This window comes from Serinus canaria, chromosome 26 (genome assembly GCF_022539315.1).
Source record: "Serinus canaria isolate serCan28SL12 chromosome 26, serCan2020, whole genome shotgun sequence".
NCBI classification, from domain to species: Eukaryota; Metazoa; Chordata; class Aves; order Passeriformes; family Fringillidae; genus Serinus; species Serinus canaria.
This window is the reverse complement of record NC_066339.1, coordinates 3,278,545-3,305,117: the sequence shown is the minus strand read 5'-3', so window position 1 is coordinate 3,305,117 and position 26,573 is coordinate 3,278,545. Positions and strand designations below refer to the sequence as shown.

General features: G+C 47.5%; 1 protein-coding gene and 1 long non-coding RNA gene across 2 annotated transcripts in view; both read left to right on the top strand.

The window, feature by feature from the left end:
- The window catches only part of SRGAP2 (SLIT-ROBO Rho GTPase activating protein 2), a 130,044-nt gene that overhangs the window by 14,689 nt on the left and 88,782 nt on the right, over positions 1-26,573 (top strand). The window contains exon 2 of the mRNA XM_050984953.1: positions 22,546-22,738. Coding sequence (XP_050840910.1) covers positions 22,546-22,738 — 193 coding nt within the window. The remainder of the gene's footprint in view (positions 1-22,545; positions 22,739-26,573) is intronic.
- On the top strand, positions 23,956-25,006 carry LOC127060825 (uncharacterized). Its single transcript, XR_007780203.1, has 3 exons — positions 23,956-24,248; positions 24,312-24,545; positions 24,664-25,006. It is a non-coding gene; the product is annotated as an uncharacterized LOC127060825 (long non-coding RNA).

Genomic DNA, 26,573 nt, shown 5'->3' with positions numbered 1-26,573 from the left:
TACTATTAACTTGCTGGTGTGGGGGTTTTATTTTTGGGTTAATTTTAGTTCTCTTGCTCAGCCAGATGCAGCTTTTTTGAATGTGCCACCATCCATTCAAGCCTTTGGAGAGTTGTAACAGCAAGCAGTGGTTCTTCCCTAGAAAGGCTTAAAATGCCATTTAATACTCCAGGCTGATGGCTTGAACTCCCCCAGCTGCTTGTTAATGGCTTAATTGCTGTCATTTTGATTTGGCTAGAGGTTATTTTCAGTTTTCTGCTGTTGGCAGGGCTGTTGTAGATGGAGTCAGAAGTCCAGTCAATGCTGCAAGCAGAAGAGAATTGATCAGTGAGTTCATTTTTGAGGCTGGCTTTTCCCTTTGCTGGCTGAGAGGTTCCTTGATTACATTTTCTTTAATGCTCTGTTCCCATACAGCACAAGGGGGAAGAAGCAAAACCCAGTTTGGTGCCCGAGAAGTTGGATGACTCAACCTCCATCTTTTATAGGTCCTGATTCAAATCCATTCCCTGTTTTGTAGCAGTGGAAATGTCACCAAATGTTCCCACTGCTGGGAGTGACTCCTGCCTCGGTGCTGGAGTGCTCCAGGCTGCCAAAGGTGGTGGGCTCTGGCAGAAAAACGGGAGCCTGGATGCAGAGTGGGAGGATGAATCACTTTTCTGCTCCTTTTGGACCCAAACTGGAGCTGGAGAGGAGCTTTGGGCTCTGCACAGCTGCAGACAGGATGAGAAATCCTGCCTTGGATTTGCAGATGTTTAAGAACACCAAGGTGCTGATGGTGGGCCTTGAGTAAATTGGGTTTTTTTTAAAGGCAGATATTTGTGTGACAATTACAAATCACAACAATTCATGTTTATAGGCAGAGCCTGAGCCCATGGCTTTGTTTTTGTCACTGGGGTCTCATTCACAAATTCAGGAGCCGTGCTGACACGAGCAGCATCCCATTTATTGGCATTTATTCCCAGCATGTGCCTGGGTTTTGGTATTTTTGGGTTTTCTTGCAAGTCCCAGGGGTTAGCTGGTGTTGTTTTGTTCTTGGAAAGCAGAGTGGCTGCTGATTCCAGCCCCTGTGAAATTTCCTGTGTGGATCTGTGATTCGTGCAGTACCTGTTGTCTGTATCAGTGTAGGAATGATGCTGGATCAGTGGGATTTTAATAATTCCAGGTAATTCAGGAAGTTCAGTGGAAAACTGACCCCTCATTATTTCAAACCCCAGCAGAGTGCCAGAGGAGCACCTGAATGAGCTCTGTACAACCCTGGCCAGGTAATTCAATGGAAAATTCAGGTAATTCCGTGGCAAATCACTGGGTTGTGGCTCAGTGCAGGCACACCTGGGATGTATTTCTTGTGAGAGGAAACTTCACTGTGCATCTCTGGCCTGTGAATCTCTGTGCCTTTATCCATCGGGGCTGTCTTTAAAACCTTTCCCAGGCTGGAAGTGGAGGTGTCCTGCAGGGAACACCTGTTGGGAAGGTGGCACTTCATGGTCTGGGTGACACGGTGGGGATGGGTCCCAGCCTGCGCTCTGATCCTGGAGGGCTTTTCCAAGCTGAAAGCTGAGGGATCCTGGGAGGAGCTGAGTGATCCTGGGAGGAGATCTGTGATCCTGTGAGGAGCTGAGTGATCCCAGGAAGAGCTCTGTGATCCTGTGAGGAGATCTGTGATCCTGGGAGGAGCTGTGTGATACCAGGAGGAGCTGAGTGATCCTGTGAGGAGCTGAGTGATCCCGGGAGGAGATCTGTGATCCTGGGAGGGGCTGTGTGATCCTGGGAGGAGATCTGTGATCCTGGGAGGAGCTGAGTGATCCTGTGAGGAGATCTGTGATCCTGGGAGGAGCTGAGTGATCCCGGGAGGAGCTGAGTGATCCCGGGAGGAGCTGTGTGATCCTGGGAGGAGCTGAGTGATCCTGTGAGGAGCTGAGTGATCCTGTGAGGAGATCTGTGATCCTGTGTGATCCCAGGAGGAGCTCTGTGATCCTGTGAGGAGCTGAGTGATCCCATGAGAAGCTGAGTGATCCTGGGAGGAGCTGGGAGGAGCTGTGTGATCCCGTGAGGAGCAGTGTGATCCCCTGAGGAGCTCTGTGATGCCGTGAGGAGCTCTGTGATCCTGTCAGGAGCTGAGTGATCTTGTGAGGAGCTGTGTGATCCTGGAAGGACCTGGGAGGAGCTCTGTGATCCCATGAGGAGCTCTGTGATCCCATGAGGAGCTGAGTGATCCCGTGAGGAGCTCTGTGATCCCGTGAGGAGCTCTGTGATCCTGTGAGGAGCTGAGTGATCCCAGGAGGAGCTCTGTGATCCCGTGAGGAGCTCTGTGATCCTGTGAGGAGCTCTGTGATGCTGTGAGGAGCTGAGTGATGGATGTGCTCTTGTCCTCTGCAGCTCTCCACACCTGCCCTGCTGTTTTCTCCCAGCACCTTTCCCTCTCCTGCTGTTTTTAAGCCCAAACTCCACCCCGCGCCCAGCGGGCAGCGCTTCCAAATCCACAATCTCCAGGCTGCCTTGGCTCTTACTTCCCAGCCCGAGCTGACATCTGAGGAGAAGCTGTTTGGGGCTTTAAATAGCTCTGGCAGGGAGGTGGACAGGAGCACACAATGTGGCCGTGGGGCTGCGGGCTATTCTTGGCGGACAATGGCCGGAATGAAAAGCTGCAGCACGTCGGGGCCATTGTGTGCTCTGATGTTTTTCGTTCTGGCCCCTTCAGGACCTTCTCCTCTCGTTGGAGACCTCTCCCTGCTTTTCTTTCCTGAGGTTCTGGAGGGAAATGGCTCCTGAGAGGAGACCCCAGCGTGCCACACGGCCTCGTCTGTCGCTGACGCAGTTTGGAGAAGAGGGAACTGAAACTTCCCGGGGAAAGAATTTTCTGTTTGTTCTATTTTGAGTGTGTTGTGAAATCAAGGAAAGGACAAGCTGATATTAAATGGAAATCGAGGTGGTTGGGGATGCTGCAGCCCTGATTTAACTCCATTTTTCATTGCTTGGTGCCACTCCACCAGCACAGTTCAGTCCCTAGAAAACACCGCTAAAAAATAAATAAAAATCCAAAATTCATAACAGAAGCCCAGACTGGTTTGGGTTGGGAGGGACCTTAAAGCCCATCTTGTTCATGGGCAGGGGTTTTAATTGACATTTCAGGTTTAAACTGGGGTTTCTCAAAGCCGCTGGGACAGGAGGAGATGCAGGCACACCTAACGCAGAGAGTGCCACACTCTGATGTGTCTGGTGGCCTGGGCACAGTGTCCATCGGGCAGTGTGGGTTGGAGCCCTCCTCTTGGAGCATGGTATCTGAAATCCTCTCTACAAAGGACAGGTGGGAGAAGCAGTTTCTCTTCCAGCTTTATTTTTAAGGGCAGAGCTTTCAGCAAGGAAGCTGCCACATGCTTCTGCTTCCAGCGGCTGCCACAGGGGAAGCAGCTGCTGTCACCAGGCACCTCCAGTCCTTCCTCTGCACAGTTTGAGGAAGATAATTTGCATTGCTGAGTGCTGTGGCTGATGCAAACTGCAAGTGTGGAGCTGTTTGTGTGAGCCCAGTCCTTCTGTCCATCATCTGCAAGGCTGCTCAGTGTCACCGTGCCTAAAAATGCAGATTTTGGAGTTGGGCTGAGGTGGGGAACTGGGGAGGATCAGGCTGTCTTCAGATGGATTGGCTTGACTTCCTTCCCATGCAGTTGTTTCTTCAGGAGATTAAAAGCTGGAGATCCTGTTCTGGGGAGGTTTTACCCCTCTGCCTTGCAGCCTGGGTTCCTTGGATGCAGGAATGCTGCAAGGATGGATGCCTTGTGCTTATCTCGTGAATTCCCAGTCCAGCACAGAGCACGCTTCCAGCCAGGCTGTGCCAAGTGTAACATCAGCAGCGTGCTCTGAAATGCAAGGGCTTTCCTTCAGATTCATTTCAGTCCCCTGGCTGCTGCAGAGTGTGTCCTTCAGGAGTTCAAAGCTTGCACACCAACTGCAGAGTGTGTAACTCAGGAGTTCAAAGCTTGCACACCAACTGCAGAGTGTGTAACTCAGGAGTTCAAAGCTTGCACACCAACTGCAGAGTGTGTAACTCAGGAGTTCAAAGCTTGCACACCAACTGCAGAGTGTGTCCTTCAGGAGTTCAAAGCTTGCACACCAACTGCAGAGTGTGTAACTCAGGAGTTCAAAGCTTGCACACCAACTGCAGAGTGTGTAACTCAGGAGTTCAAAGCTTGCACACCAACTGCAGAGTGTGTAACTCAGGAGTTCAAAGCTTGCACACCAACTGCAGAGTGTGTAACTCAGGAGTTCAAAGCTTGCACACCAACTGCAGAGTGTGTAACTCAGGAGTTCAAAGCTTGCACACCAACTGCAGAGTGTGTAACTCAGGAGTTCAAAGCTTGCACACCAACTGCAGAGTGTGTAACTCAGGAGTTCAAAGCTTGCACACCAACTGCAGAGTGTGTAACTCAGGAGTTCAAAGCTGCACACCAGCTGCAGAGTGTGTAACTCAGGAGTTCAAAGCTTGCACACCAACTGCAGAGTGTGTAACTCAGGAGTTCAAAGCTTGCACACCAACTGCAGAGTGTGTCCTTCAGGAGTTCAAAGCTTGCACACCAACTGCAGAGTGTGTAACTCAGGAGTTCAAAGCTTGCACACCAACTGCAGAGTGTGTAACTCAGGAGTTCAAAGCTTGCACACCAACTGCAGAGTGTGTAACTCAGGAGTTCAAAGCTTGCACACCAACTGCAGAGTGTGTAACTCAGGAGTTCAAAGCTTGCACACCAACTGCAGAGTGTGTAACTCAGGAGTTCAAAGCTTGCACACCAACTGCAGAGTTTGTCATTCAGGACTTTAAACCTTGCACACCATCTGCAGAGTGTTACTCAGGAGTTTCAAAGCTTGCACACCAACTGCAGAGTGTGTAACTCAGGAGTTCAAAGCTTGCACACCAACTGCTGAGTGTGTCACTCAGGAGTTCAAAGCTTGCACACCAACTGCAGAGTGTGTCACTCAGGATTTCAAAGCTTGCACACCAACCTGCAGCAGTGTGTAATTCAGAGTTTCAAAGCTTGCACACCACTGCTCAGTGTGTAATTCAGGATTTCAAAGCTTGCCCACCACTCGTGCGAGCGTGTGTCATTCAGATTTTAAACCTTGCACACTGTCCTGCTCCAGTGTGTGATTCAGGACTTTAAAGCTTGCACACCAACTGCTGAGTGTGTCATTCAGGATTTTATAGCTTGCACACCAACTGCTGAGTGTGTCATTCAGGATTTTAAAGCTTGCACACCAACTCTGTCTTGCTGCACAGGGTGTAATTCAGATTTTCAAAGTTTGCACACTGTCCTGCTCCAGTGTGTAATTCAGGAGTTCAAAGCTTGCCCACCAACTCTGTCCTGCTGTAGCGTGTGTAATTCAGATTTTCAAAGTTTGCACACTGTCCTGCTCCAGTGGGTTTAATTCAGCACTTTAAAGCTTGCACACCAACTGCAGAGTGTGTAACTCAGCACTTTAAAGCTTGCACACCAACTGCAGAGGGTGTAATTCAGGAGTTCAAAGCTTGCACACCAACTGCAGTGTGTCATTCAGGATTTCAAAGCTTGCACACCAACTCTGTCTTGCTGCAGAGTTGTAATTCGGATTTTCAAAGTTTGCACACTGTCCTGCTCCAATGTGTAATTCAGGATTTTAAAGCTTGCACGCCAACTCTTTCCTGCTGCAGAGTGTCGTTCAGGATTTCAAACCTTGCACACTGTCCTGCTCCAGTGTGTGATTCTGCACTTTAAAACTTGCACACCAACTGCAGAGTGTGTCATTCAGGATTTTAAAGCTTGCACACCAGCTCTGTCTTGCTGCACAGGGCGTAATTCAGAATTTCAAAGCTTGCACACTGTCCTGCTCCAGTGTGTTTAATTCAGGACTTTAAAGCTTGCACACCAACTGCAGAGTGTGTAACTCAGGAGTTCAAAGCTTGCACACCAACTGCAGAGTGTGTAACTCAGGAGTTCAAAGCTTGCACACCAACTGCAGAGTGTGTAACTCAGGAGTTCAAAGCTTGCACACCAACTGCAGAGTGTGTAACTCAGGAGTTCAAAGCTTGCACACCACCTCTGCCTTGCTGCAGAGCATCTGCACTTGCTGTGTAATCCATGTTCTTTGAGCAGATGACTGTGTCCAGGCTTCGTTGGTGTTTTTTTTTTGGGTTTTTTTTTTAACCATCATTTTATTCCTTTTTAATTACAGCATCCTCTGCAGATGTTGGAGTGTTATAAAAATGAAATGTGGAAACGAATGCAGAGTTGTCATGGCTTGCTCCAGATTCTGGGTAGTAATTAGGCTGTCGGGGAGTAGTGGAAAGTTTGTCTGCTTTATCTGTGTGTCCTTTGGCAAATAATGACCTCTGGGCTTCTTAATGGGAAAGGCAAATGTGCAGTGAGCTGGATGCTGTGCCTTGGCTGGATCAGCACGTCTGCTCTGGCAGATAAAGGATAAAAACTACCCTGCATCATCAAATCCAAGATTGTGGGGGTTATTTCCTAGCTGGAGCCACTGCTGATTGCTGCCAGGGCAAACTGAGGTAGAAATGAGCAAGAAGAGGCAGATTTGGGTGTTTTTCTGGTTGGTGGGAGGGTGTCAGTGCTGGGGGATGGCTGGTGTGACTGGGAGAAGCAGCTGGAGGAGATGCAGGAGTGGCTGAGGGGACAGGAGCAGCTCTCAGAGCTCCTTTGGTACCTCTGGGGACACTGCAGGACTCGGGGTGCCTGGGACCCCCAGGGAATGTGGGATTTGATAGCTGGAAAAGCTGGAAGCTGAAAAGATAAGCCATAAGTGGATCCCAGAAGGATCCAGGTTTCCTCCCCTCTGTCTGCTTTTAAAGATTTTCCTGGCTGTCTCTGACACGTTCTACAGATCATTTTGTGTAATCCTGTCTGGCAATTTGTTTCAAGATGTTGGATTTTTTTTTTTATTCTTTTTTTTTTCCAAGCTCTTGTCTGAATGTTTTGTCCAGATGGTCTCAGTGTGAGTCAGACTGGAAGGTGCAGTGGCTTGCTTTGATAAGGTTGCTCTCTGTGTTTGGAGAGTTGATGGCTTTATAGGAGTGAAAAACCAGATCTCTCTGGTGTTAATGGGAAATTAACCATTCAGGCTTTTCAGAAACAAAAATAGGACCAGAGCAGCTGAAGCTTTCACTGCTCATTTCCCTCGGTAAGTTATTCTGATGTTCCTGTGAAAGTGTTGGATTTTAAGTGGTGATAACAAATCCATCTGTCCTGGCTCCTCCCAGGAATGTCTCCCGCAGGAAAGGTCCCCCACCATGAGAATTTACAAATGTCACTCACAGCTTAATGGCATCAGTGATTTATACACCTAACGAGCACTGAGAGCTAATGAAATGTCCTCTATTGATAATTCATAATTCAGCCACGCCAATAACTGGATTTCCTAAGTGATCTGAGATGTTGTCAGCATATAAATCAAATTTAAGCAAGTTTTATTGAAAGTTACACGTGTAACTTTATCAATGGAGGTTTTACTACCCCATTTATTTGTGTGCTCAGTATTGTTAAGATAATATTTGTGTAGATCTTCTCAACACAGGGTATTGCTAAGCAGATATTTCCAACACCCCTAAAAATGCTCTTTTATTTTTGATGTATTAATAAGATTGAGAAACACAGATATTCCAGGGTTGGTTGGATCTCTGAAGGAAGTTTAATTTTTTTACCTCAGTATTTTTTCCTCAAGGAGGATGGAGAAGCTTCGCTCGCTAAGCTGAGCCTGACTTTGCACTCCAGGCTGATCAGGGATCCATCCCTGGAGCCTCCTGGTGCATTCTGCTCTCTCCTGCTGGCCTCTGGGGCTGCTTGGCTCTTTTGGGTGTGTTGTTTTCAGTCCCTGCTCACTGAAGCAGCACAAACATTCCCGGTGCCTGCAGAGGAGCCTGTGCTGCTGTTGGATGTTGATTTTGGCTGGGTTTGTCCCCAGCTGGCTCAGGGGCTCCTGTGCCACATGGCTGGGGCTTCACATGCTCAGGGTAAATAAGTCACACCCTCTGCACTCTCTGGCTTCCTCTGCTTCCATTTCCTCCTGTCCCAGAGGCTGTGAGAAATCCCACTTGAAACCTGAAATGTCAATTTAAACCCCTGCCCATGAACAAGATGGGCTTTAGGGTCCCTCCCAACCCAAACCAGTCTGAGCTCTGTGAATTTTGGATTTTTTATTTTTGTTTTTAGTGGTGTTTTCTAGGGACTGAACTGTGCTGGTGGAGTGGCACCAAGCAATGAAAAATGGAGTTAAATCAGGGCTCAGGCCAAGGTTGGAGTGTGCAGAGGAGACCCAGACCAGCTCCTCTCCTGCCAGGCTCAGTGCTTGGAAATGCAGGACATGGTGCTTCATTTCAGGGAACACTGTGTTAATTCTGTTATCAGCTGATGCTGGGAAAATCCAGATTAATGCCTGGATCTGTCTCCTACTCTAGCTTCAGATTACTCTTCTATTTATACAAATATTTGTAAAATATGGGGATTTTTGTTCCCTTTCACACCTAGTGCATATCTGCAGTTGGTGTGGTGGGCTGCACCTGAGTTACTTTGGAAAAAGCTTTTTTTGGAAACTAGGTGATTTTTCCCCAGGGGAACAAGGATGGGATCAGAGAGGAAAATAAAAAAACCAATCAGATTTAGACTTTAAATTTATTGTAGAAATTACTGCTGTACAAAGACTGGGCAGAACCCTGTGTACCTTCCAAAGAGTGCAGGTAGTAAAATCCTTTATTGAACCTTGAGTCATTTATTGTAAATGCTGGAGCAGCAGAAAAGGTTTCTAAATGATAAAGCACACGTGTGTGTGTGTAAAAAGGAGGACCTACCTGAATTTTAATGTCAGTTCTCTGACAAAGGCTTATGGAAAATAAGCATCTCCTTGTTCTTGCTCTGGTCTAGGCTGTGCTGATTAATGGGTGTTGCTAGAGCTGACAATGAACTGATAGAAAAATGATGATTCACATAATTCGAGCTCTGCAGGCTCTGTCAAATACTCATTTCTTCCTTTTCAAGAGGTGCTGGGGAGTAAAATGTGAGTTCCTTTTGAGACAGCAGTGCTGCACTTCCCCAGCTGAATATTTACACCTGAAGGAATTAGTGCTGTGGATGGGATAGGAAAATCCTGCTTGGGACAGCTTTGCTCTCATTGAGCTGCAAACTCCTTTTCATTCCTGCTGCAAACTCCTTTTGAATGTGAACAGACTCAGTCAGAGAGCATCAGGGAGACTGGAGCAGCTTTTTTTAATTTTTTTTTTTAACATAAATGAGTTTTGTGGTTTTCAATTAGGCTCCTGTCTGGCTTTTAGGTGTGTTCCATCTGAATTAAAACAATGCTCCAATTTGATTTCTTATGCAAACAGTTAAGGCTGATTTATCAGGGACTCTGCTGCCAGCTGAAGGAGGCATGGCTTTGATTTTATGGGGTGTTTTAATGGCAGGTGTTGGTGGGGAAAATGAGAGGCTGCTCTGGAGGAAACCAGCTCTGTCATCACTGTCCTCTGGTACCCTGGGCCAACAGCCTGGCCCTTTTTGATGTTGTTCAAGTCAGCTGGGAAGTGTCTGTAATGATGCTCATTATTCACCTCCCCTGGAATGCTCAGGGTTAATTAACAGCCCTGAAATCCTCCCAGAAACACACACAGGGCCAGGCAGGGAGGCTCTGGATATTTGACTCACCCTGTTGACTCCTGGGGACAGTCTGTCCTCTTCCTCCATGGGCTGAGAGCTCTTCCTGCTGCTCCAGAGGGAAGGAAGGCAAGGAGGAGCCCCAGGAGATCCTTCATGGTTCAGCTGTCCAGGGCCAGGGGCTGCTGGCCTGCCCCAGGCTGGGCTGCTCGGGACAGACCAGGTGGGTTCACCTGAAAGGGACCCAGGGATGTCCTGGTGGCACCAGGGAAGGGGATCAACCCCGGGATGTCATTGCAGGAGCTTCTGGAATGGTGGCACTAAGCTGGGCTGTCCCAGGCTGGGCTGCTCGGGACAGACCAGGTGGGTTCACCTGAAGGGGACTCAGGGAAGGGGATCAACCCCAGGATTCATTGCAGGATGCCTTGGAATAGGGGGATTAACCCAAGGTTGTTGTTCCCTCTTACATAATAACTGGATTTTAAAATGGTCCAGGGGCTGCTCGGGACAGACCAAGTGGGTTCACCTGAACAGGGACCCAGGTGGCACCAGGGAAGGGGATCAACCCCAGGATGTCATTGCAGGAGCTTCTGGAATGGTGGCACTAAGCTGGGCTGCCCCAGGCTGGGCTGCTCGGGACAGACCAGGTGGGTTCACCTGAACAGGGACCCAGGTGGCACCAGGGAAAGGGATCAACCCCAGGATTTCATTGCAGGAGCCTCTGGAATGGTGGCACCATAACCCAAGGTTGTCTTCCCCTCTTACAAAATCACTGGATTTTAAAATAGTCCAGGGGCTGCTGGGCTGCTCAGGACCAGCCAGGTCCTGGAAGGGACCCTGGTGGCACCAGGGCAGGGGCTTCATTCCCAGGATTCCATGGCAGGATGCCTCTGGAATGGTGGGACTAACCCAGGGTTATTTCCCCCTCTTAGATAATCACTGGATTTTCAAATGGTCATGGGGCTGCTCAGGACAGACCAGGTGGGTTCACCTGAACAGGACCCAGGGAATGGTGGCACTACCCCAAGGTTATCATTCACTTTTCTATAATAACTGGATTTTAAAATGGTCCAGGGGCTGCTGGGCTGCTCAGGACTGACCAGGTCCTGGAAGGGACCCTGGTGGCACCAGGGAAGGGGCTTCAATCCCAGGATTCCCTTGCAGGACACCTCTGGAATGGTGGCACTACCCCAAGGTTATCATTCACTCTTCTATAATAACTGGATTTTAAAATGGAGCCTCATCCTCTTCTCTTTTTTTTTTTCTTTATTGCTTCATCTTTAGGAAATATTCCTAAAGAATAAACTGGTAAATTTATTTTTCAATTGATAATTTTATTTTTCAACACCAGGTAAGTCGGTGTTGGTTCTTTTCAGCACAAAGCAAGGATGGAAATTGTCCATGGGATTAAAAACCAACCCCACGTGTGTCTGACTTTCCCCTCACTGCCTGAGACAGCCCTGGAATTTGGCAGCCTGCTGGAAGTGATTTTGAAATTGAGTTTGCTGTGCTGTGCTTGAGGAGTGTTTACATGTCCCCTTTTGTTCCTCTCTTCATTTCTTTCTCAATCATTTATTCATGTTAACGTGTTAGGTACCAGAGGGGAGAGGGAGGCAGAGAAATCCTCAGGTGAAATTCAATTAGACACCAACATTAATCATTCTGTTTGTATCTCTAAATATCTGACATTATTCACCAAAGGATTTTCCTTTAATTGAAGAGATTAAGGCATATAAGTTGTAAATTGCCAGTTCTGTTCTGGCAATTTTATTCATTTGACAAATTTACGTGATGTTACTTTGCATGAAATAATTGTAAGAGAGAAACTCTTCAGGTCTTGTGAATTGGGAAGAAAAAGTGATTTTTTTTCATATTAATGCTGTTTCTGGGTTCTTGCATCCCAAATTCTTTAGCACTTCCAAACTTTGAGCACCCTTGACAGATAAATTAAAAATCAGAATTTCAAATTAATGAAGTTTTTGCAGAGGCAGCTGGGAATTGGGTCTGGGGGGGGGGGATTTGATGCATCCCTGGACTGTTTCCCTGAAGGAATAATCAGGACAGTGGAGGATTTAATCTGGGTGTGGGAGTGGGTGCTGTGCTCTCACCTCTGGCTGTGTCTGAGGGTGCAGCCCTGGAATGTGGCACTCTGGGGATGTGAAACTGGGATTTCAGCAGGGAGCTGAAACTGGGATTCCACCGTGAGCTGGGAGCAGATGGGAAATGCCAGGAATAATGAGCACATCACACCTTTCTGATGAATAATTCACTTCAGTTTAGGGCTTTAAAATAAACCTCTCACAATATTTGACACAGCGCAGCTGAAACACTTGGAGGAGAAATTTTGCAGGGTGAAAGGAGCCCTTGTTTAACTTCTGTTTTAATCAGCAGCAGCAGAGGAAATCTTAACACTTAGGAGGAAGACATTTGTAAAGTTTTAGGATGGAGTTGTGGCTACTAAACAGCTGCTACACTGTGGAGCAGAGGGAAGGACAGGGAGGTGAAGGGCTGCAGGCAGAAACTCTCTTTAAAAGAAGCCAGGAAAGCACAGCAGAAGCTGCCAGAAGCAGGAGTTGGGAGAAATGAGCCAAAATTGGTTTTAAAATAAGAAAGAATTGGGTTTTTTCTTTCTCTTAACCCTAAAATCCACCTTTCTGCAGCAGAGATTTGGGGTGAAAAAAAACAACAATCCAATATTTCTGGGCTGTTTTGCAAAGAGCTTTGGCAGCCCTGGCTGGCTGCAGGGCTGTGTTTTGGGGAGAGGGAAGTGCCTGAGCACCCTGTGGGGGAAGAACCTTGTCCTGCTGCCATCCAGACCCCCAGACCCTGCAGGATGCCTCTGGAATGGTGGCACTACGCCAAGGTTATCATCCCCTCTTCACAATAATAACTGGATTTTAAAATGGTCCAGGGGCTGCTGGGCTGCTCAGCACCAGCCAGGTGGAGCATCCCATGGGGAAGGACCTTGTCCTGCTGCCATCCCAACCCCCTGAGCCTGCTGCAGGTGCATCCAGCAGCTCCCATGGGATGGTCCCAGCAGGGCAGCTGTAGCTGCACAGGGACAGCAGCATCTCCACTCAGCTTTTGTCTCCTGGGCTGGTCCCAGCAGAGGAGCTGGAGCTGCTCAGGGACAGCAGCATCTCCACAGCTTTTGTCTCCTGGGATGGTCCCAGCAGAGGAGCTGGAGCTGCACAGGGTCAGCAGCATCTCCACTCAGCTTTTGTCTCCTGGGCTGGTCCCAGCAGAGGAGCTGGAGCTGCTCAGGGACAGCAGCATCTCCACTCAGCTTTTGTCTCCTGGGGTGTTCCCAGCAGAGGAGCTGGAGCGGCACAGGGTCAGCAGCATCTCCACTCAGCTTTTGTCTCCTGGGATATTTCCAGCAGAGGAGCTGGAGCTGCTCAGGGTCAGCAGCATCTCCACTCAGCTTTTGTCTCCTGGACCTGTTCTGCTGCCTCTTCCTGCTGGGTTTCTTGTAGAACAAACAGATTTTTCTGTTGAGAGCGGGTGCAGCCTGTCCCTGTGCCCAGGAACCTGAGGTGCTTTGTGAGCAGGGCAGCACCACATTCCTCATTCAAATCTGCTCCTGTGGAGAGGGAAGAGCCCTGGCTGCCTCCCTCCCCACGCCCAGGCAGCTCATGGCTTGCAAATGAATTATTCCCGTGGTTCCTGCAGGGTGTTTCTGTGCATTTCCCACACTTTCGGGGCACTTGGATTCATTCTTGCACTCTGATGCTCCATGGGATTGATCAGGGCTCAGGAACCTTCCCCAGACTGGAGAACTTTTCATTATTCATTCATAACTTTTTTTTTTGGTTTTTTTTTTGGTGGTGTTTGAGTGGTGTCAGCGGGGTTGGAAGTGCTGGGGCTGGTGGAGGAGCAGGATTAGTTAAACTTCCCTTCTTTGGAGTGTGACCCTTGTGCAACACCCACTGGAAATCCCCACTGCTGCCCTCCCTGCCAGACAGGATCCAGAAACATTTCACATTTTTACATTTTAGTCATGACCAGCCTTGGTTTTGTGTGAAATCAGGAGGAATTTGGTTGGAAATGTGTCCAGCACATGCTTAGCTTCACTCCTTGCTGTGTTTGCTCCCTGCTGTTGTGAATAACTGGGAGCAAATCTCCAGCTCCTTGCACTCATAACACCTTTTATTCTTTTTATTTTTTTTTTTTGTGATTAACACAGGTTTGAGGGAAGAATCTTTTCTTTCTGAGCAGTAGGAGAGTGTGATGGAAAATACCACTTGAGTTTGATGCTTCAGGGAGACTTGGTTTGCCCTGGCCAGAAGCAGAAAGGGAACTAAAGCAAGAAAAAAACATTTATATTAAAAATATTCACCAAATTTTTGGCCATATCTGCAGTGTTGGCATTGTCACCCTGCAGGAGTGGAAACCATTGAAATAACTATGAAGAAGTTGTTTGGAGAAAATGTTATTCCAGGTTGTTTAGTGGGCCCAAAGCAATTCCTGCCTCCCAGGGCCACACAACACTCAGGGTGCTCATTACAGGAGCAAAGAGTTACAAAGAGTTTTTTTAGTTCAAATTATTCTCTGAATATTGCAAATAAGAACTGGGGGATATGTGTCTGTGTGTTGTCTTTGATTGCAGTAATAGTCTGTGTGTCAAAATGACTTTTAAATTGTTTATTCTGTAATTCCATGCTGCAAAACAGTGATAAAATGAAGTTTTACTACTTGCCCATGGTGTTTTTTCCAGCATTCAAAAATTGGGAAAGCATAAGCAAAGCTTTGCCTGAGGTTTTTTTAATTTTGGCTTGGTGTCAGTTGGGGGAAAACCTTTAACTGAGCACAGACAATCCTAAAATAGCTGTGAAACTTCCTGGAGAGGAGGAGCTGCAATGCTCCTGCTGTTTGCACGTGGCTGTTTGAAATGTATTGATAAACTTTTATTTCTTTTGAATAAACAGTTGTAAAACCTAAAAATAGACTGTTATTACCTCATGTACTCAAACACATTCCCCTTATCAGGCTTGTTTGGAGGAGTTGCTCACGTTCTGCTGTTGGAATTAGGGCCATGAATCCCTGCCCAGGGGAATTTAATCTCAGTCCTGGTTTGAAACATCCTCCCCCAAAGTCAACAGCATGGGCTGTGTTTTGATGATAGCAAAGGGGACCTTCATTAGACAGAAAAAAAATATTTAATTTGAGTACTGGATGGATTAAATGCCTTGGCAGCTTTGTCAGCGTGGTTAATTGCAGAATTTTGAGCATCTTTTAAAAGCTTTGCAGGTCTGAAGCCTCACATCAGTTTGCAGTCTGGGAATACCAAATGAGTGCTGTGTTTGGGGTTTTTTTTTGGTGTGGAGATGGAAAACCAATGTCCAGGCTGGCTGTGGGATTTTTTTAAAGTGGGATTCTTTAAAGTTGTGAATTTTCCAGGTGGAGGCATCACCCAGGGCAGAGGCAGCGGCTGCCACGCTCCTGCCAGTGGCACTGGAGAAGCTGGGAGGGAGCCCCAGGTAATTAGGGATGCACATACATTAGGGTGTAGGTGAGGAAATAAAAGCTGAATGTCCTCAGTTCTTCCCTGAGACCGAGACCAGCCTTAATTTTTGCTTTTAAGCACGTCTGGCGTCCTCTCCTTTCACTTCATTAATGCAAATCTCCCGGCGCTCGTCTTGCACCTCAAAACAATTTCATCAATCTCTGCTGCAAAGAATTTCAGCTCCCAACACCTCCAGCTCTGTTTATATATTTATAACTACAAAGGGATTCTTGTCAGTTTGTGTTACCCATTTCTCAAATGGAGTATCTGGCTGTAAAAGGAATATTTACCTTTTCCAGGGCTTACAGTGGTTGTGAACCTGAATCTCCCTCCTGGCTCTGCTCTCAAACAAAAGGCTGGATTTCCTCCTCTTATATCATTTTCACTTCAAAGCCAAGCTTTTAGATTACCAGGGAGATTTTTTTTTTTTTAAGGCTGTGATGATCAACAGCTTTTGGCTGGTGACACAGCTTGTTCCCTGGAATTCTGGCTGTTAATATATAAAGGCTTTTCAAAGTCATTAAACCTCCCAGCCACGTTGGGGTGGCTGGGCTGGGCCTGTCATTAGTCACAGCCCTGTTTGTAATCATGTACCAATAAAAATAGTCAGAAGTACCAAGTCCTTCACTCTTGGAGTCCAGCCTCTCATGTGTGATGGCAGGAGAAATGTGAATAATTTAGTAATGTGGTAAGAACATGTCAAAATATGTGATTCAGTGCATTCTCCCAAAGTTACTTGTATATTTAAACAGTTCTTGCTTTTACTCACAAGTTGTGTTGGATGGTTTGAACTTTTGGAAGCTGAATGGAGTGTTGGCTTTAAACTCAGCTGAATTTTGAGTTTCACTTTGTGGAGTCTCCAAAAGTGGATGCCCAGACATCTCATTCTGATGTTCAGCACAAGACTGTGTGGCAGCTCCCAGGAGAGGAGGACTGAAAAAGGACGAGGCACAAGATCTAAAATCTCAGCTCCAGCTTTGAAGTGGAGATTTAATTCATTTTGCCTTTTCTTGCCTTTCCTGTGCTGCGGGGAGCCTGAAAGATCAGCTGGTGTTGGGCTGGGTGTGCAGTTTGGGGTGGTTCCTTCTTAGTCAGGGTGACCTGAGCCACACACCCCTGCTGCTGTCCCTTGTCTCCTGGCCATGCTGAGGTCCCCTGGGTTGGGGACAGCTGCAGAGCCACCAGGCACAGCTGGCTTTGGAGCTGGGCTCTGCCCGCTGCGGCACATCCGTGTGGGTGAGAGCTTTGCTCTTTCATCTGGGGCTTGGTGCTTCTGTTTTGCTGCCATCCCACTCCTTTCCCAAGCTTGTCATCTTTTTATGCAGCGTGGCACTCGGGATGGGGCGGGGAAACCTTTCCCTTCCTTGGGAAACCAGGGGTGCAGGAGATGGGTGAGATACTGAGCACAGCTGGGGCTGCCCCTGCCTCCTCCTGGTGCCCTGTGCTGCCAGCCTGTGATTCACCCTGCTGCCATCCAGCTAGGGCAGTGCCAGCTTATCCCTGAAACCCTTCCTAGGGAGGGACCTGAGCCCTTCCTAGGGTTTCAGCTTCCTTCCCTGATCCTGCTCAGAGCAGGAATGTTGTTGGAGTCCCTGAAGGAGGGCTCCTGGCTCTGAGGTTGTCCTTTCTTAGGTCACTCTGTGACCTGTGGGAGAATAAACAAGTTGGTACAGAAGATTTGGTTCCACATTCCAACTTTAGAGACATTCAAGCCTTAAAAAGTCAAGTTTGGGAAATTCTGTTCCAGGAGGTGGATGTTGGGTGCTGTAGCAGAGCAAGGTGCAGTCCCAGGCACTGTGGATATCCCCCTGCTCCAGGTGGAATTGTTTGGTGAAAACACAAATTCCTGCCAGGAGCTCTGCAGAACTCTGCTGTGTTTGTGGAGTTTGGGGATGCTGAGGATCATGGAATGATTAGGGGTGGAAGGGATCTTAAAGCTCACCTCATTCCCCGGTGCAGGGGGTTGCTCCGAGCTCTATCCAGCCTGGCCTTGAACACTTCCAGGGATGGGGCAGGCACAGCCTCTGGGTGGGGAATGGCAAATGGCAGTGAAATAGAGAAGGCAGAAGATCTTCCTTCCCCTCTGATTTCATTATAAACTGGACCTGTCTCCTGTGTGCCACGAGGGATGTTGGAAAGGCTCAAAGTTGAGTCATGCAGCTGCCCAGGATTATACAACAGTCTGTCCCTTGGTGACCCAGGTGACTTTATGATCTGGTGATGGAAATGAATAAATGGTTTGTTTGAGGTGGATGGAAAACTCTCTGTGGCCACTGAGGATGTTTGAATTATGTAGAGTTGTCAGCCACGCGAGTTTGAATTCAGTGATACAGGGCAAAGCTTACAAGAAGAATAGCTGGTGTTTAATCCTAATTCTGCCACTGGCATCTTCTCCTGGAATTCAGCTTATTCACCTTCAGGCCCTTGAGCAGAGTCTTCAGGAGGTTGTTCCTTGTCCTCAGCCATCGCAGTGGGTGGGATTGCCAAGCTCTGAAGGAAAGGAGTTTGAAATACAATGGACAGAACTCAGTGATACAGGGCAAGGCTTACAACAAGAATAGCTGGTGTTTAATCCTAATTCTGCCACTGGCATCTTCACCTGGAATTCAGCTTATTCACCTTCAGGCCCTTGAGCAGAGTCTTCAGGAGGTTGTTCCTTGTCCTCAGCCATCGCAGTGGGTGGGATTGCCAAGCTCTGAAGGAAAGGAGGGGGAAAGGCTTTTTTGGTGTTTCAAGTGGCTGTTAACCTAATAACCTGTGCAGATTAAAAGATGCAGCAGCAGTGGATTCGGGCCTGGAGTGTTTGTTGTGGCTGCAGACATGAAGAGGGCCCGTGTAATTCGGTGACCCCCGGGTTAGAGCGCGCACGGCCCCGCCGCCGCCGCCGGGGGATGTGCTCGGAGCAGGCCCGAGAAAACACCTTCTGCTTGTGTAAGCAGTGGGAAAACAAGCAGACACTTTATACTCTGCAAGGCCCTGTAAGCCTCAGGAAATTCCTGCATTCTTGATTTGATTTTGTGGCAGAGGGCTGCGGGCTGTGCGTTTGAAAGATGAGCAAGGTTGGCCTCGATAAGCCGGGGCTGAATGGCTCATTGTTCCTGCGGGAGCCCGCTCAGCTGTCCCTGCTCCCCTCCAAAACACTGCCTTTATTATAAAGAAAAGTGCTGAGATCGCCTTTCACACTGCGGGAGAAGCTGCTGGTTCTCCGTGCTGTTCAGCCACGGGGCTGTGTGTGGAGTGTCCCACCTCGAGAGCTTGAGCTGCCTTGTGATTTTCTAATTCAAACACTCGTGCTCTGATCTTCTCGTCTTTCAGAGCTGCTGGCTTTTTGGAAGTGGTCTTTTGTAGATCTAGTTTTGCTGCAGAAGGTGGTTTTCCAATTGAAAACATCATGGGCAATGAACAATTTGTTGCCCTCATAAAAATCCATCAGTTGAGGCGCCGGGGAGGGTGGGTGGTCATTCCATGAACCTGCCATTCCTTGATCTGCCATTCCCTGATCTGTCATTCCTTGATCTGCCATTCCCTGATCTGTCATTCCTTGATCTGCCATTCCCTGAACCTGCCATTCCATGATCTGTCATTCCTTGATCTGCCATTCCTTGATCTGCCATTCCATGAACCTGCCATTCCATGATCTGCCATTCCATGAACCTGCCATTCCATGAACCTGCCATTCCATGAACCTGCCATTCCATGATCTGCCATTCCATGAACCTGCCATTCCATGAACCTGCCATTCCATGAACCTGCCATTCCATGATCTGCCATTCCATGATCTGCCATTCCATGATCTGCCATTCCGTGAACCTGCCATTCCGTGAACCTGCCATTCCCTGAACCTGCCATTCCATGAATTTGCCATTCCTTGATCTGCCATTCCATCAACCTGCCATTCCATGAATCTGCCATTCCATGAATCTGCCATTCCATGAATGTGCCATTCCTTGATCTGCCATTCCATGAACCTGCCATTCCATGATCTGCCATTCCATGAACCTGCCATTCCATGATCTGCCATTCCGTGAACCTGCCATTCCATGAACCTGCCATTCCATGATCTGCCAATCCATGAACCAGCCATTCCTTGATCTGCCATTCCCTGATCTGCCATTCCTTGATCTGCCATTCCATGAACCTGCCATTCCATGATCTGCCAATCCATGAACCAGCCATTCCTTGATCTGCCATTCCCTGATCTGCCATTCCTTGATCTGCCATTCCCTGAACCTGCCATTCCCTGAACCTGCCATTCCTTGGCCTGCCCGAATCTGCAATTTCCCATCCCTACCCCAGTCCTCTCCTCTAACAAGGTGCCTGCTGCTCATCCATGCTAAGAAGGTTGCTGACTTCTGAAAAATTGCAGAAATGCACAAATAAAAACATCTCAGGCAAAATTTGCTGCATTTGAATCCTGACTCTCTTTCTGAATGTGCTTAGCAGAACACACCAGCTCTGCTCAGGTATTTTCTTTCAATGAGTCCTCAACGTAGTAAAATTAGTGTCTTTTGTCCAGAAGCTTCTGGAAAGGTCACAGAGTTGTTTCTGTGTTGGGAACATCCCTTTTGGTGAGGAAAGGGTGGAGGAGAAAACCCAAAGGGAGGAAGAGCTTTCTGGTGCTTCTTGTGTTGAAGGATGTTTGTTTTTGGGTGTTAGACCTGCAGGTGAGTGCCAGGTTAAGGCTCAGGAGAACTGAATGATTGCAGCAAGGAAACACCATCTCCCTGCCAGTTCTGGTGCTGGTATCACCTCCTTGGCTTTAAAAAGTCGAAATGGCAAAGCCTCAGGTGGGATGGGGGTGTCTGGTTTGCATTTCCCTGGTTAACCCTGTCCCTGGAGCAGAGCCTTGCAAATCCTTGGGAGGGTTTGGGGCTGGGGCTGGAGCTGAGTGTGTGCAGCACGTGGTGAGCATCAGCAGCAAAGCTGGACATGAGGGCTGGCAGGTGTGATGTGTGTGAGCATCCCAGTTTGACACGAGTGCTGGCAGGTCTGATGTGTGTGAGCATCCCAGTTTGACACGAGTGCTGGCAGGTCTGATGGGTGTGAGCATCCCAGTTTGACACGAGTGCTGGCAGGTCTGATGGGTGTGAGCATCCCCGTGGCCCTGCCCGTCCTGGAACACCAGCTGGGATGGGGCAAGCAACAGAGGCAGCTCAAAAGCAAAGGGATCTCCAGGGATCTCCAGGCAGCTCCAAAGCAAAGGGATCCCCAGGGATCTCCAGGCAGCTCCAAAGCAAAGGGATCCCCAGGGATCCCCAGGATCTCCAGGCAGCTCCAAAGCAAAGGGATCTCCAGAGATCTCCAGGGATCTCCAGGCAGCTCAAAAGCAAAGGGATCTCCAGCGTTGGGGTGAATAAATGCAGCGTGCAGATTTCACCTGCTCTGGCTCCTGCTTCCCCTGCACATCCAGGGTCGGGTTCCTCATGGGTTTGTCTCTTCCTGGGGTGATTCCACACTCTTCCCACCTGAGCCTGGGGAAGCAGCAGAGCTGGAGTGGTTTTGGTTAAAGAAGTGCACAGGCAGCTCAGGTTGATGGATTTGCCTGTAGCTGTGTTTCCTGATGAAGAAATGCAGGTTTTCTGCTTTTTAAGATTCTCTCCTGGGGGGAAAAAAATAAACCTGACCAGTTTTGCCCCCACATCACAGTGTTGACTCCTCCCTTCCAACAACCTTGCTGGCTGTATTTCCTCCTTGCAGCAAAAGCCCCTGGTACCACAGGCTGAGAAGTTTGGAATGACCAAATTCAGTGCTAATCAAGGTCATCTTCATGCTTGAAAACCCCACATTTGTGCAGATTATTTTGTAAATTTTTTTTTTCTTCTTCTTTTTTGGCAAGCCTGACTGGGAGCTGTGTTTTCCTACATGTGGTTTGGGTTTTGGAGTCCCTAAAATAAAGATGCGGGGTTTTGTTCACGGCAGATCCCAAATTCCTTAAAACTGTTCCCGCAGATGTGAGCACGATCCGAGGCAACTGATCCTGGGAGTGCATGGCAGCAATGAAACCATGGAGGTCCAGATGGGGTTTTTTTAATTTATTTCCTGGGCAAAGGGACAAATTCACAGAGGAGCCAAGCTGCTCTCTGTGATTTTCCGTATTTCAGGAATCAGCGGTGAAGTCTCTGATTTCTGAAAAAATTGAGTTTGGGAAATGCTCCCTCCCCTCCTTCCCTTGCAGTGCTGGAGCTGTGGGCGCCTGCAGTCGCAGTGTGGAGGTGTGAGGGAAGCTGTGAAAGCTGAAATTTTATTGAAACCTGAAATTTTATTGCTGGTTCTGGGTTCAGCCTGGAACAACACATCTCGGAAAAGCTTTGGAAGGGAGCGGCGCTCGCAGTCAGGCCGTGGCAGATCTCTGCAGTTTCACTGCTCAGAGACCTTTAGATGAAAGGGCATATTTTATTGATTTCATGTTGAGTTTATTGCCTGTGTAAAAGCCAAATAGCCTTTGCTGGCTGCATCCCTGAATATTTCTGCATTTTTAGGCTGCGACTGACACACTTCTGCTGTGTTTTCTTGCCCTGTTTGACTGTGAGTGAGTCATTTCACTACTCTGTCCCTCGAATTCAGGATTAGTGGGAGAAGGAGAACACGTGGCTCATAGGAGAAGCTTTCATGTTTGCAAAATGCTTGAAGATAGTTGGTAAAATACTGTGTTAAATGCTTGAAAATGCTTGGTAAAATAGTTGGTAAAATACTGTGTTAACACAGAGACATTCCTAATAATGATGCAGTGATTATTATGAATGTGCATTAATAATTAATTATGATATTAACACCTATGTCTGTGTGCTTTATGGGGTCCTTAGATAGAAATATGTTACTTGCAGATATTTTAAAAGGAAAAGGAGCCTTCCTGGAGATGATTCCCTAATGGGAAGTGCTCTGGTGTTGGCTCTCCAGAGGGGTTTCTTCATCTCTTTCATGGCTTGGTTTTTAATGAGCTGCACAGCTGGAGACTCAGGAACAAACTGAATAATCTGAATTTGGTGCCTTTGGGGAGTGGCCCAGAATGTGCAATGTCTTGTTCCTGCATCAGGAGCAGTTTGCAGAGGAATTTGATAGAAATTCCCTGAAGTGCTTTGCTGAGTTGACGTGGGGGATTGCAGCACTCAGTCCTTTTTCCAGACTGAGATTCAGTACATTTTTAGGCAGTGACCACTCGTTCCCCGTGCCAAAAATGCACTTGACACTTGTAACTGATGCACTTTGCAGCAACAAAGCTTTGCTGTGCACCAGCCTGTGGGCTTTGGGATGGATTTCCTTGCACCCCCAGTCATTTCTGCCTGCACATTCTCACCCCAGGGCAGCCTGGCTGACACCAGCGAGGGAACACATTTTTAATGGTGTTTTGTGCAGAATTGGGATGGTGTTGTCTGTGATGGGGCTGTGTTTAATCTGCAGTGCTTTTGTTTGTTGCAGAGATCCGTGCCCAGTTGGTAGAGCAGCTGAAATGTCTTGACCAGCAGTGTGAGCTTCGGGTCCAGTTACTGCAGGACCTGCAGGATTTCTTCCGCAAGAAGGCAGAGATTGAGATGGATTACTCCAGGAATTTGGAGAAGTTGGCTGAGAGATTCCTGGCTAAAACTAGGAGCACCAAAGACCAGCAATTCAAGTAGAGTATTTCCCTTTTGTTTCTACTTTTTTTTTTTTGTTTTTTCCCTTGCTGTAGATTTGATTGCAAGGACAGGAATGGAAAAGAGAGTTCAGAGTGGATGTAGGCACCAGCACCGCTCTGAATTCCAGAGCCAAACATTCCCCAGGTTTGTGTTGGCCACAGAAGCCATTCCCTGCCTCTGGGTGCCCATTGATGTCAGTAATTCCTGCTTGGTTGTGTTGTTAATAGGGAATGTGATGTGGGAACTGGAATATGCAGAGAAGGAGTCATTTTCTTGGGAGAGGTGGGCAAAGCTGTGTGCCAGATTTGATGGACAGGATTTCCCTCGGTGTCGATGCCTTTGGTTTTCTGGAGGGAAGCTGTTCCCAATCTGTTCCCTGCCCTGTGTTCATTGATGTCAGTAATTCCTGCTTGGTTGTGTTGTTAATAGGGAATGGGATGTGGGAACTGGAATGTGCAGAAAAGGAGTCATTTTCTTGGGAGAGGTGGGCAAAGCTGTGTGCCAGATTTGATGGACAGGATTTCCCTCGGTGTCGATGCCTTTGGTTTTCTGGAGGGAAGCTGTTCCCAATCTGTTCCCTGCCGTCAGTTCTCTGCTTTTGGGATCCCACACACGCTCTGTGTGGGAGTTGTGTTGCAGCTCTGCTACTATCACTTCAAACAGCAGGGAAATGAGGCCAGTAGCACTTGCAGAGAGAGCTGTGCCACTGTGGGTGGGGGAATCCCTGGATACCGAGCTGGGGGGACTCAGTTAAACTCTGAACATGTCCTCACTGACAGTCTCTTGACTCTGCTGCTTGAAACATCCTTTACAGCTGGCTCTGGCCGTGCTGCTGGTTGGTTCTTCCCCCCTTCTCTGGTGCAGATGGATTCGTGGGTTCACATCCCCCTGGTTCTGCTGAGGGGCTTTTCCCAGGGGCAGGGGCTGCAGGAGGGGCTGTAGGGGTGAGGAAGGGGCCACGTGAGCCCAGCCCCGTGTGGGCAGTGCTCAGCCTTGTTGGGTTGTGTTGTCAGGGCAGCAGCTGGGGAAAACAAGGAGCAGCAGCAGCCTTGGGATCTGAATCATTTGTGAGGTCTGAGAGGATCCATCTGGGCGAGTGCAGCATCACTCTTTGCATCATTCGGGTCGAGATGCTCTCCCTGTGTTTGTGCTGGGCTGTTGCTGTGTTTGGAGGGATGTGGGGACACAGCCCCTTCCCGTTTCCAGCAGCAGCTCCCTCTGTGGAAGCCTTGAAGGAGGCTCCATTTCAGTTTTCCTGTCTGCACAGCTTTGATGTCACTCCCTTGGGCTGTCACTTAGAGCTGCGCCCTCAGAGCAGAGCTGGGTGGGGAGGAGCTGTTCTGCACATCCATGCACCTGCCACAGCCTGGAGGGGTTTTTCCTTTCCTTTAGAGTGAAAGAGTTACAGCTATAAACTCTGCACCTCCTGCAGGTGCCTTTAAGATGGCACTAAAGAGGTGATGTCTAGATTACAATTTCCCTCTGCACTGTGATAGGTGTTTTCAGGTAATTTTGTTATTCTGATGTCTAGATTACAATTTCCCTCTGCACTATGATGGGTGTTTTCAGTTGATTTTGTTATTATGATGTCTAGATTACAATTTCTCTCTGCACTGTGATAGGTGTTTTCAGTGGATTTTGTTATGATGTCTAGATTACAATTTCTCTCTGCACTGTGATAGGTGTTTTCAGTTGATTTTGTTAGATGTCTAGATTACAATTCCCTCTGCACTATGATGGGTGTTTTCAGGTAATTTTGTTGTTTTGATGTCTAGATTACAATTTCCCTCTGCACTATGATGGGTGTTTTCAGTTGATTTGTTATGATGTCTAGATTACAATTTCCCTCTGCACTATGATGGGTGTTTTCAGTTGATTTGTTATGATGTCTAGATTACAATTTCTCTCTGCACTGTGATAGGTGTTTTCAGTGGATTTTGTTATGATGTCTAGATTACAATTTCTCTCTGCACTGTGATAGGTGTTTTCAGTTGACTTTGTTGTTATTTCTGGTGAAAACTGAGGTGACTTTTTTTATATTACATGATATGAAACAACCCATCAGAAACAGTTCTGGATTCAGCTTGAGAAAGTTGGACAGAACTTCTGCTTGGGGATTTAGAATGGATTTATGACGTGGAAGGTTTGACCAGAGTAGAACAGAATCCTGCAGGATTTGCAGGGAGAACCAAATCCTGCAGATTTTGCAGGCTGCAGCTGCTTGGGCTCCTGATTTCTCTTACCTCTTGCCAGAAAAAATGCCTTGCTCTTGGAATATGGCATCCCTGCAAGGTCTGGGTCATAAACACACAAATTAATTTGGCCAGGAGTTGGAATGAGTGAAAAATAACCCAGTCTGAGGCTGCTGGGGGAGTGGGCAGTGTTGGCCAGCAGTGGCACAGCTCAGGCTGGCCATGCAGCCCTGGTGTGCTGGCTGTGCCCCTCAGGAGAGTGCCAGGATTCCCAGTGTCACCCCCTGTCCCCAGTGCTGCCCTGCCTCAGTCCCAGGGACTGTCCTGGCTGGCATCTCCTGGGGAGATCTGGAATCCTCTGGGATTTGATCCCAGCCAGCCATCAGCTGGCTGTTCCTGAGGATTGCAGGCTGGCAGAGGAGCCTGCTCTGTAATTGCCTGCCCCTAGAAATACCCCATCATAGCCTGCTCTCCCCACAACTGGTGATTATGGCAGAAGGTCCCGTGTCATTCCAGCCTGCTCCCCGTGGCACATCCCCTTTTCAGATCTCCTGACAGGGAACTCTGTCAGCAGCCACCCTGCAATTTGCCTTTTCCTGCTCTGCAGCTCCTGTGGCATTGCCCACGTGCTGCCCCTGTTCCTGCCAGGGAATGCTCCAGGGCAGGGGGCTTTGGGCTGAGCCCTGGAACTGGGCTGGGTGGGTTCCTCCATGCTGGGAGCAGCTCAGGCTTCAAGGACAGAGCAGAGGGGCAGGCTGCTGTGGGGCATCCCAAAGCCCAGAGAGGTTTATTGTATTTTATTTTATATTTTATTTTATTTTATTTTATTTTATTTTATTTTATTTTATTTTATTTTATTTTATTTCATTTCATTTCATTTCATTTCATTTCATTTCATTTTATTTTATTTTATTTTATTTTATTTTATTTATTTCATTTCAATTCATTTTATTTTAATTTTATTTTATTTTGTGTTATTTTTTTATTTTATTTTATATTTTATTTATTTTATTTCATTATGTTATTTTGGGTTATTTTGGGTTATTTTATTTTATTTTATTTTATTTTATTTTTATCTTATTTTATTATTATGTTGTTTTAAGTTATTTTGTTATTTTTATTTTATGTTATTTTATTTTTATTTTTTAAAATTTATTTTATTTTTATTAATTTTATTATTTTATTTTAAATTTTATTTATTTTATTTTTATTCATTTTATTATTGTATTTTTATTTTTAATTTTTTATTTTTATTTTTAATATTTTTTTATTTTTAATTTTTATTTTTATTTGATTTTTTTAAAAAAATATTTATTTTATTATTTATTTTTCCCCCACTGTAGATTTGATTGCAAGGACAGGGAAGGAAAAGAGAGTTGTTGGAATGATTGTAGGCACCAGCAGTGCTCTGAATTCCAGAGCCAAGCCCTGCCCAGGTGTGTGTTGGCCCCAGAAGCCATTCCCTGCCTCTGGGTGCCCGTGGGTGTCAGGGATTCCTGCTGGGCCGGGTGTTAGTGGGGAATGGGATGTGGGAGCTGGGATGTGCAGGAGGGGCCCAGCTCTGCTCCCTGGGACTGGCTGGTGTGCCAGCTTTGTCCCTGAGGTGTGACCCAGAGCATCCCTCTCCCAGAGCATCCCT